Source organism: Medicago sativa, chromosome 6, assembly GCF_051527215.1.
Source record: "Medicago sativa cultivar Bolivia chromosome 6, Bolivia_mono, whole genome shotgun sequence".
Classification (NCBI taxonomy): Eukaryota; Viridiplantae; Streptophyta; class Magnoliopsida; order Fabales; family Fabaceae; genus Medicago; species Medicago sativa.
In genome coordinates, this window is record NC_140754.1 from 30,452,162 (window position 1) to 30,463,927 (window position 11,766).

The 11,766-nt window shown below is 37.6% G+C and overlaps 2 protein-coding genes across 2 annotated transcripts; both read right to left on the minus strand.

The window, feature by feature from the left end:
- Window positions 1–281: 281 nt before the first annotated feature.
- Window positions 282–2,001, minus strand: LOC146914451 (uncharacterized). Its single transcript, XM_085721070.1, has 5 exons — window positions 1,903–2,001; window positions 1,609–1,755; window positions 1,212–1,384; window positions 967–1,110; window positions 282–708 (listed from the first exon to the last, which is right to left on the minus strand). Exons 1-5 carry the CDS (start codon window positions 1,999–2,001, stop codon window positions 282–284), a joined length of 990 nt encoding a protein of 329 aa, XP_085577196.1.
- A 1,156-nt stretch (window positions 2,002–3,157) lies between these two features.
- Window positions 3,158–9,458, minus strand: LOC146914452 (uncharacterized). The gene is made up of 3 exons (XM_085721071.1): window positions 9,360–9,458; window positions 4,635–5,489; window positions 3,158–3,820 (listed from the first exon to the last, which is right to left on the minus strand). Exons 1-3 carry the CDS (start codon window positions 9,456–9,458, stop codon window positions 3,158–3,160), a joined length of 1,617 nt encoding a protein of 538 aa, XP_085577197.1.
- Window positions 9,459–11,766: the final 2,308 nt, after the last annotated feature.

Sequence of the window (11,766 nt, forward strand, 5' to 3'; positions counted from 1 at the left end):
ACTTTTTAAACTTAGAATAATTTTCACCTGTCCTTTCCCTCTTTTTCCTTTGAAGATAACATTAAAGAAAAACACAATTTACCTGAACATGAGATGAAATTTTAGTGGGTTGCCTCCCACTCAGCGCTCATTTTCCGTCACTAGCTTGACTTCTGCCGACCTTTTTAAAGGTCTGCAAGTACCAAACCTACCCTTTCTTTGGGCAAGTCATCTCCATGATAGGGCTTAAGTCTTTGCGGTCATGATATTTTTTTGTTCTTTCCTTATAAATTAGCGCATTTTCAAACGCTTGCAATTATTTCTTCCAATTCATCTAGTTTAACAAGTCTTTTCTTACCAGCTAAAGTATGATAAAAATTCAAAAATTTTATAGCCCAATAGGCTTTGTGTTCCAACTCAACTGGTAAGTGACAAGCCTTCCCATAAACTAACTGATATGGGGAAAAACCAATAGGTGTTTTAAAGGCAGTTCTATAGGCCCACGGTGCATCATCAAGTTTCTTTGACCAATCTTTCCAAGATGATGCTACAGTTTTCTCTAGGATTTGTTTCAGTTGTCTATTAGACACTTCAACCTTCCCATTGGTCTGAGGATGATAGGGAGTATCAACTTTATGCTTAACATTATATTTTGCAAGAACATTTTCCAAGTACTTATTGCAAAAGTTCTTCCCCCCATCATTGATCAAGACTCTAGGGGTTCCAAACCTAGGAAAGATATTTTTCTTTAAAAAATTCACAATAGTATGGGCATCATTAGCTATGCAGGCAATTGCCTCCACCCATTTGGTCACATAATCCACATAGACAAGGATATAAAGGTTAGAGTAAGAGGATGGGAATGAACCCATGAAGTCGATGCCCCAACAGTCAAAAGGTTCGACCTCGAGTATTCCCTTGAGGGGCATCTCATTCCTCCTAGAAATGTTACCTGTTCTTTGACACTTGTCGCAATGTCTGACAAACTTGTGGCAATCCTTAAACAAGGTTGGCCACCAAAAACCACTTTGTAATATCTTGGCTGCGGTCCATTCACCGCTGTGGTGGCCTCCATAAGTTGAGCTATGGCAGTGCCACATAATACTTTTCACTTCATCACCTGCAACACATCTACACAACAAACCATCAGCCTTAGTTCTAAATAAGTATGGGTCATCCCACACATAAAAATTAGTCTCACTGAAAATTTCTTCTTCTGCTGATATGTGAACTCTTCGGGAATCAAGTTCCTTGCTTTGAAATTTGCCATGTCTGCAAACCATGGTCTTTCAGTTACCACAAACAATTGTTCATCAGGAAACTCGGCCTTAATGGCCTTCTCTTTCTTGGTAACCTCATCGTTTTCCAACCTAGATAGGTGGTCAGCCACCACATTTTCTACTCCCTTCTTATCTCGTATTTCCAGGTCAAAGTCTTACAACAAGAGAATCCATCTCAGAAATCGGGGTTTAGAGTGACCCTTAGTAAGCAAAAATTTTTGGGCTACATGATCTGTAAAAATAATAACCTTGGAACCAATGAGATATGAACGAAATTTTCCAAAGCAAATATTATAGCAAGCAACTATTTCTCAGTTGTTGAATAATTGACCTTGTTTTCATTTAAAACCTTGCTCGCATAATAGATGGCTTGGAAAAATTTCTCATGGCGTTGGCCAAGCACTTCTCCAATCGCGTAATCGCTTGCATCGCACATGAGTTCAAATGGGAGGTCCCAATTAGGTGCAATGATTACCGGCGCAATGACCAACTTTTTCTTAATTATGGAAAATGATTCTAAGCATTTAGCATCAAAAACAAAATCATTTTCTTTAACAAGAAGGTTACATAGGGGCTTTGCAATTTTTTAAAAGTCTTTTATAAATTGCCTATAAAATCCGGCGTGCCCCAAAAAACTCCTTACTCCCTTCACATTGATGGGAGGTGGAAGTTTTTCTATAACCTCGATTTTGGCTTTATCAACTTGGATGCCTTTCCCAAAGATTTTATGCCCCAACACCATACCTTTGGTCACCATAAAGTGACATTTTTCCCAGTTTAAGACAAGATTAGTTTCAACGCATCTCTTGATAACCACATCTAAGTGATATAAATAGTGATCAAAGGACTTACCGAAAAACAGAAAAATCATTCATAAATACCTCTATGTTCTTTTCTAGAAAGTCCGAGAAGATGGCAAGCATGCACCTTTAGAAAGTGGCTGGTGCATTGCACAATGCAAAAGGCATTCTCCGATATGCAAACACGCCAAAGGGGCATGTGAAAGCTGTCTTCTCTTGATCATCCAGAGACACCGCAATTTGGTTGTACCCTGAATACTCATCCACGAAACAGTAAAAAGCTTGTCCAACTAACCTCTCCAACATCTGGGCCATGAAGGGCAAAGGAAAATGGTCCTTCCTTGTGGCCTGGTTCAACCTTATGTAGTCGATGCACATCCTCCACCTAGTCACCGTCCGAGTAAGGATCAACTCATTTTTTTCATTTGCTACTACGGTCATCCTTCCTTTCATAGGTACCACGTGCACAGGACTCATCCATGCACTATCTGAAATTGGATAAATCATTCCTGCGTCCAACAACTTAAGAACCTCTTTCTTGATAACATCTTTCATTGTGGGGTTAAGGCGCCTTTGGGGTTGGACCACCGGTTTGTATTCAGCTTCCAAATGAATTTTGTGCATACAATATGCTGGACTGATTCCTTTTAAATCTGATATGTTCCACCCAAGAGCCTCTTTGGTATCTTTTAGGACCCTCATCAGTTTTTCCTCTTCAAGAGTGGATAAGGAGCTACTGATGATTGTTGATTTAGTGGCATCTTCACTTAAAAACACATATTTCAAATTAGATGGGAGTTCTTTTAATTCTGGTGTCACTGGTTTTTCAACAACCTTTGCTTCCAAAACCTCAAATTTTCTGTTTGCAGACTCAGCCCTTGATGCCTTTAGTTGTTGAACACACTCATCAACATCATCGTTCATGTATTTGTCATTACAATCAATGGAGTTGACCATCACTCTTTCTATAGGTTGTGCCGGAGTTTCTTCTTTATTGGTATCGTCAACTAAACCATCAACCACATTGACCCTGTAACATTGAGGGTTCTCATTCGTATGCTTCATAGCTTCAAAAATATTAAAGACAACATGTTCATTCTAAAATTGGAGCATCAATTCCCCCATCTCCACATCTGTCAAAGCTCTTCCTGTTGCTAAGAAAGGTCTTTCCAACAACAAGGGTGTCTCATCATCTTCCTCCATGTCTAATATAACAAACTCAGCAGGAAACAATAAGTCATTTACTTTCACCAATACATCTTCCAAAACTCCATAAGGGTAGGAAACAGAACAATCAGCAAGGGTAAGAGTCATTTTTGTTGGCTTTGGTTCCCCGCATCCTAACTTCTTCATCATGGACAAGGGCATCAGATTAATGTTAACCCCCAAATCACATAATGCTCTTCCAACACTCACTTTCCCAATAGTACAAGGAATGTTGAATGCTCTCAGATCTTTCAACTTATGAGGAAGTTTCTTCTGAAGAATGGCACTACAATTTTCTGATAATGCGATGTTTTCATCATCTCTAGGCTTCCTTCTTCCAGTTAGCAGGTCCTTCATGAACTTTGCATACACAAGCATCTGATCAAGGGCCTCACTAAATGGAATGTTCACTTGCAACTGAGAGAATAACTCCGTAAATTTCTTAAACTGCCCTTCTTGCTTCTCCTTCTTTTTTGACAAGTGGGGGTAGGTAGTTTGACATAAGAAGGCACCTTCTGTTTTTTCTCTCCTTCTGCTAAGATTTGACTTTTTGTTCTTTGCATAATAGAATCAACATCAATCAGCCTCTCATTCTTTTCTCCCTCATCTCTCTTTTTCTTATTTTTTTCTCCCTCTGAATTTTTCTCTTCATGTTCATTTTTAACTACTCCTTCATTATTGTTTTCAACTACTTTTGTTCATTTTCTTCCACCTCAACTTCTTCATTCTTTTTAGTTACTTTCGGAGCTAAAGGTGTCAAAACATTTTTACTTCTCAATTCAATAGCCTTGCAACTCTCATTGTTCTTCGGATTGTCTTGAGTGTTGCCTGATAATCTTCCTTTTGTATGTTCAGCCATTTGTTTTGCCATTTACCCAATTTGAGTTTCAAACATTTTTCGGGCTGCCTCATTATTCTTCCTTTCAGCCTCCTGACTTGTTTTCATTTCCTCGAGGTTGGCTTGAGTCATCTGCATGAATTTGGTCATGGCTTCTTCCCTAGTTGCTGGAGGTTTTTGTTGTTGTTGCTGTTGTTAGCATGGAGGGTTAGGAAGGAGGGGGTTAAGAGTGTTTGTATTAGAGTTACTCAAGTTAGGGTGTTTAGCATAGCCTGGGTTGTAAGTGTTAGAGTAGAGGTTGTTCTTCTGATAATTGGCCATGTAGTTGGCTTTCTCACCGGATCCCTCTAAAGAACACTCACCATTTTCATGATCTCCGTGACAGAAATCACACCTTTGTTTCACTTGTTGTACTTGGGCTTGTTGAGCTTGTAACTGTCCCAAGGTTATGGCTTGGACCTGCTTAGTCAAGGTTTGAAGGTGTTAGTTCATGGCTGATTGGTTGGCCAAGATTGCAGTATCGTCACTCACCTTAAAAACTCCCCTTTTCTTTTTCTCGGCATCAGCTTGATGCTCATTTTGGGTCATGTTTTCTATCAGGTTTCGGATTTCATGGTCAGTTTTAGTTCTCATACTTCCACCTGCTGAGGCATCTAAGAACATTATATGGTTAGCGGTTAACCCTTCAGTAAAAACTTCGAGGTAAGATTTTTCATCTAGGCCATGTGATGGGCACCTCATAAGCAACATGTTAAAATGCTCCCAAGCATCATACAAAGTCTCACTTTCCCCTTGTTTAAAGTTGGTGATCTCATGTTTCTTCTCCCAATATTTGGACATAGGGAAAAACCTCTTAAGGAATTTGAGCTCGAGTTCATCCCAAGTTTGAATGGTTCCACTAGATATGGACAACAACCAATCTTTGGCTCTACCGATTAGAGTAAAAGGGAATAGTCTAAGCTTTTTTTGCCTCTCGGTGACATTAGTGGGTGGCATACAGAACTGACATGTTTCATGAAAGTGACTCAAGTGCTCATGAGGGCTCCAGTCATCGTGCCCATCGTATGGATTTTCCTTAAGGTTATGTTGGACATAACTCTTAATGTCAAAGGCTACCGGATTGGCTGGTTGGAAAACATGAGTTAGATGGCCATGGTTGGCATCCAATCCGTAGTCTCCCATCATAGGTCTTGGTGGTGGTTGATCTCCCATGACTATGGGTTCAGGTTCAGTTTCAATGGGTTCAGGTTGATCTCCCGTGACTTGGCGGTGAAGATTTCTTGGTATTCCTTCAGTTGATCTAGCTAACCGAACTGCTCTCCGATTAGTCCTTGCGGTCTTTTTCGATCTCCGGATAGTGCAACAAGTCCTGAGGTTGGACTCTACCTCGCATAATCAGCAAAACATTACCTTAGTAGTACTGCACCATAAACAACCAAATATTTTTTTTTTATTTTACAGACCAAAAATATATAAATGACAGAAATCTTAGCAATTAACGTTATTGCCTTGTTGAAATTAATCAACAGTCCCTAGCAACGGCGCCATTAGCAAGTGTACTAATTTGAATCGAGTAACAAAATAATTCGTTTCCTCAAGGATTGTTTTGTTTTCGACTTAACAAGAACAGTAACATTAAGATATAGTTAAATAGGGTGGTTGCCTTAGGCAAATTGGATTTGAGTGCAATTATAAATAAAATGATGAAAATAAAGTTGGTTTTCGAAATAATTTTGGAGAGATGACTAGATCATTCCATTCATCTGCACATCACTGATTAGCAACCTGTTTCTTATGCCTACAAATGTCACAAAGTTAACGACGAATTAACAAATCAACTTAGGTCAATCCCTTGATCCTAAGTCCTCTTATCTAATCATAATTCCCTAATTCCTTAGGTGAACCTATAATCATCAAAGGTTTTTAAGACCCTTAATTCAATTATCACAACCTAACAACGCTCTATCCCTATATTGTCCGTTAGACTGAACAGTATAATTGACCTTGAATCAATAGTCATATAATCTCTTGAATCAATTATATTGGGCCAGAATCATAAAGGCATTAAGAACAAGATATACTGAATAAACTAGATTCACGTTCATAAAATGTAAGAGTTTCAGGTTACATCAACATGAGCTAGTACGGAATCATCTCTTGACCTAATCACAAAGAATTTAGCTACTCGTGGCTAAAGCACAAATAACTAATGATAAAGAAGAATTCATTACATGAAATTGATAACCGGCTATGAGTTTTGATGGTCTCCCACCTTCTGCTCCAAAAGTCAGTTTTTCTCCGTAAAATTTCGAACCCCTCATTCAGAAAACAACTTCCCTTTTATAGGAAAATTGTCAGATACGCTAAAATCGTACTCTGATGCTGTAAATCGGAGCACGATTGCTTGATTAAACTCAGGTCACAGGTGGAGCGTCTGCCAAATCGTAGCCCGATTTGGATCCATCGGAGTCCGATTTTTTACGAGACCAAATTTCTCAAAATTGCACCAAAATCGTAGCTCGATGCCTTAAATCGGAGCACGATTTTTCCTTTGTTTTCCAACATGAAATGTGTCATTTGTAGCTTTTTGCTTATGCAAAATCACCTGACCTCAGCTCAAAAGTACATAAAAAACCACAATAAAAGTATGCGTGACCTAGTGTCATCAGGACGCTTAGAGGACATGTGTAGGGTGATCCCCGCGCGGGGGTTCACTTTTGTGTAGCGCGGTGCACTTGATCAAGCGTGTTCCTCCAGTCGTGGAGCCTTAAGACTGTGTAAGTTATACCACATGTCAACATGTGATTGGTCTTTTGACCGATCCATAACAGTTTCCTCCCAAGCTGGTGATGGCTTTAAGGAGCAATGGCTTTTAGCGCTGAAAGAGTCGTGCGGTAGGGCGCCTACAAAAGTTGGTGCTACAACGCTCGATGTGTTCGAACGGATGTTTGTTCTGTCGTCCCGGAGGTGGCGCTCGATGAGAGTTAGTGGGTGAGGTTTGAATTTAATGCTTTGAACTGAAACATTTTTATGGGATGTTCGTACAACTTGCTTTCCACGTGTCGATTTCGTGAGCTCCCCGCGTCCTGGGAAAGGTGATTCATGCGTGCGTCGTTTTGATTACGTTTCGTCTTTTCCAAAGCCATTTTCAACCGTTTAGATCGTGGTTTTTCATCTACCTCTCATCTGGCCCGTTGATTCGAACAACTTCGAGGGCTATTTAAATGGGAGTTTCTCCTTGTTTCTCCTTGTTTTTCTTTCACTTATCGTTTCACCTCGACGTATTCTTGGAAAACGTTTCTTTCCTTTTCTATGAGTTTCTTCTTTCATTCATCGCTTGGGTTGAATGAGAGATGATTGTTTCCTTTGTGGATTATGAGGTCTTGACGTTTCGTTCATCTTTGTATGGTGATTGGTTTCATGCACTTATTATGCACTTTTTATTCACCATAATTGTTGGAAAAACGAGGTGAGTTCCAAGAAGCTTAGGTTCAATGCATGGCTTATTTGGCATGCAACAATATGGATAATTTGGAAGGCAAGAAATGATAGGATCTTCAATAGCCAAGTATTAGAGGTTGATATAATGTTTAACAAAACTAAGTTGATTTCTTACTATTAGAGTTTGAGTAGATTAAAAATCACTTCGTGCTTGTAGTGTGAGTGTTGTTGGAACTCAAGAGATTTCTTTGCAAGTTAACTGTTTTGTGTGGAAAATTCTTGGCAGACGGTTTTCGTTGGTCTAGTTAATGGCAGCAGATTTTTTTGGTTTTCAATATTGTATAAGATTAGTGTGTTAGGAGGTCTACCTTTTCGTTGTTTGTCTGTTTTCGTGTGTTTGTGTACTTGTGGGAGGGACATGTAGGTGTTGTAATCAGGGTTTTCTAATGCGTCCATGTGCTTTTGCTATAGGCAAAACACACCAATTGCTTATTTTTCAAGCTGAATTAGAGGAAAAACCCGTAAATCCTATCTTAACCTAGAAGCAATTATGTAGTCACGAGATTTTGGAACAAGTAATATGTGACAAACTTTGGGAACAAATAATTCAAATATTACTTGGGGAACAAGTAATTGACATATAAGATGTATTACAAAAATCTTACCAAAGTATATCATACCCAGTACAAAAATATATTATATTCAGTACCAAAATATATTAGTTTGCATACCAAAATATTTCAGATTGTGCACCGAAATATTTTAGCAAAACTTGGGGAATAAAAAAACACGTCCAATAATGTTTAAATTAATTATTTAATTTAATATTTCCAAACAATAAATTATATAAATATGTATTTTTATGCTAGTACTTACTTCATTCACATAATTACCTACCTCATTAGAAGTACACCCCCACTATATAACCTTTCGCTATGTACGATGATTTATAGCAAAAAAAAAAAACACTATGTCAAAAGATCTCATTATTTTTAGCATGGATTGCGGGATCATGAATTCCCCTGTCATTTTGAATACCTTACTCACAATCAACAAGTCCATCACCAGCAGTTTTAACATCATTTTTTGCCTTTTGATGATCCATATCAATATCACTTGGGGACTAAAAAAACAATTTCTAATAATGTTTATATTAATTATTTAATTTCAAAATTTTCAAATATTAAAATATATAAATATCTATTTTTTTTGCTAATGCTTACATCGTTCAAATAATTATATACCCCCATTAGATGTACACCCAACTATATAACCAATACTAATGTGTGTGATCCATCCAATATAGGATTAGTTCACACTGTACTAGTTCTACCCAATGTGGGAATTTGTATTTACTTTTTTAACTTAATTTCAACACTTGTTCCAATAATTGTTGGAACATTGTGGAAATTGAGATTTAAGAGACTAAACACAATGTCCTGGATTGGATATAACTAGTGTAATGTGAACTGAAAAAAATTGAAAGTTGCACATCAGAAGGATCACACACATTAGTGGTGTTAATATAGTTGAGGTGTACCTTTAAAGGGGTACATATTTGTGAACGGTATATATATATATATATATATATATATATATATATATATATATATATATATATATATATATATATATAGAGGATTTATACTATGAAAATGACATGTTTATATGAGAATGATGAGAATACATGTGCACCTTTAGATCAAAAATAAATGGTCCAGATTAAATGTTCTACTTTAATTAACACATGTGTCTTTCCACACTCAATCAATATTCCTTTCTCATTTATTTCCATTAAACTTTCTCTCCCTTCACCGTCTGAATTCCTTTCTCTCTCCCCCACTTGTTTCCACCGCCATTTATTTCACTTCCACCTTCACCACCGTTAACATAGGCAGTGAGATTCCAATCCATGGTTTATTTACAACAAACAAGACAAAGTGCTTCTCTTTCTTAGGAAGTGATTGGTGTTGGTTTCATTTTTCAACACAAAATTAAACTCTTTTGATTTATCAAGATCTATAATTTCAATTTCACAAACCAGTTTTGAATTTGCTGTTAATTTAAAAGGATCTTCAAGTTTTAATAACTTCACAATAATTCATAGATCAAGATTAAAAAGCGAATACACAACGGAAATTTAAAGTGTCATGCGAGTGATTTGGTGAAGATGAACAGTGAACGTCAGCAGCGGATAGAGAGATGACCGTCGGCGGTAGGTGATCGCCGGAAGTTGGTGGTCGCCGGAGAGAGATGGTCTTTGGGGGAGAGAAACTACCGCACATACATCAGAGTTTTAAGAGAGAGAAGAAAGTTGAATTGGAATGAGAATGACACATGATAATGTCACATGACTCACTTAAATGATAATCTAATCTCAGCCATACCTTTTAATCTGAAAGTTAATATTCATTCTCATTATTCTCATATAAATATATCATTCTCATATGATACATTCTATATATATATATATATATATATATATATATATATATATATATATATATATATATATATATATATATATATATAAGCAAAGAGATAGGTGAGACATGAAGGTAAGTTTGAAGGATGATACCCCATCCAATGTTGTCTACTCATAAAATATTTTTTTTTTGAAGAGACTAAAATACTCATAAAATATTATTAAAAAAGGGAAAATATATATACAAAAAGGGAGGGGGACCAAAGCCCTACAAAATCAAGAAAAGATGAAATAATAAAAAAATAAAAATAAAATGGCACTATAAAAGAAGGTGTTGCTCAACCGCCATTCGGTTCACTCTTTGAACGAGTGTTGTAGGAATTGAGTTTACTAAGATTATTGTTCTGCTTCTTTGTCAGATCAGGTGTAAAGGGGACGGGACGTCAGTATCTTTACCTTGACAAAGGTATTCTATAACAAGATCAATTTCCTTATGAAGTTGTGGATTAAATTGTATAGCTACCTCTATATGTGCAGCCATGGTAATTTGAATTAGTTGAACATCATTTGTCAAAGGCAGAGAATTTGTACCCAAAGTGAGAACCGACAGCTACAGTTCAACCACTTGCTCATTTGCAATATGCTCTAAAACACATACTATTCAATGGTGATTATGACTCGTGCTTAACTATCTCATCGGTGACGATTTTGCAACGACATATGAAACGAAGTTTGAGACTTTTCTATATTTGTTGTATCAAGAGTGCAACTTTCTACCTGCACATCAGTACCGTCTGCTACCGTCTGATGGCTGCTCATTATGAGTAACAGGTACATCTAGGGTCGCCCTCTCTGTCTGTCCTTCTGCAAAATCAGTCCCATGGTTAACTGTTGAATCCGCGTGCACCTCCTTTTAATGCTGAGGAGAAGGAATATTCTGTGTTGGAGCCTCAAAAGCTTTGGAGGAGCCAATGCCGGAAGGATTATCCTTCGGTTTCCATCCTTGCATGGACTGCTTCTGAGAGTGTTCAATTTATTTTCCTTTGACTACTTGAGGAACCTTCTCTTGTTTGTCTGATTTTTTCTGGTGTAACCACCGACAAGATGTTACATTATGTCCAATACTTTTACAATGTGTGCAAAAGTCAGGTAACCCCTCATATTGAATCTCCACCGGAAATGCATCCCTTTCTCGTTCCACCATAATTTCATAAAAGATGTTGCGGGAAAGGTCCACATTCACCAAAAGCCTTGCATGATGACCAAACAACTTGTTCTTCGTAGCATTACCAATTAACAAAGGAGTCTCAATAGCCCCTGCTATTTCATACAAGGTTCTCTCCATCCAATATTCTTGAGGTAGTTCCCATAACCGTATCCATACCTAAGCATGCGTCTGTCGTTAAGTATGTGCATTAAAATCTTTCGTACACTCGAATAGACGCATCACCTCCGACTTCAAGTCATCATAACTTATGTTCTCAAGTCATCATAACTAACAAAAGAAAACTCATCATAACTAACAAAAGAAAACTCATAGAAACCACGACCAAGCAACATCATACGCCATTGTCCCGTTGTTTTCTACAACTTCTGTAACTTTGCAACAATTTCCTTGGAGGTATAAGGCTTACTCCCATATTCAGTACAAGTCTGCCTCGAAGATTCAACTTACAAGCTTCTAACCCTCGGACACATATGTCTCATGTGTAATCTTAATTGACAGAGTTTCCCCACAAATGGAAGGGATGGAAAGTGGTTCAACGAATGTTACATGTGAAGCCTTATCAGCCTGCA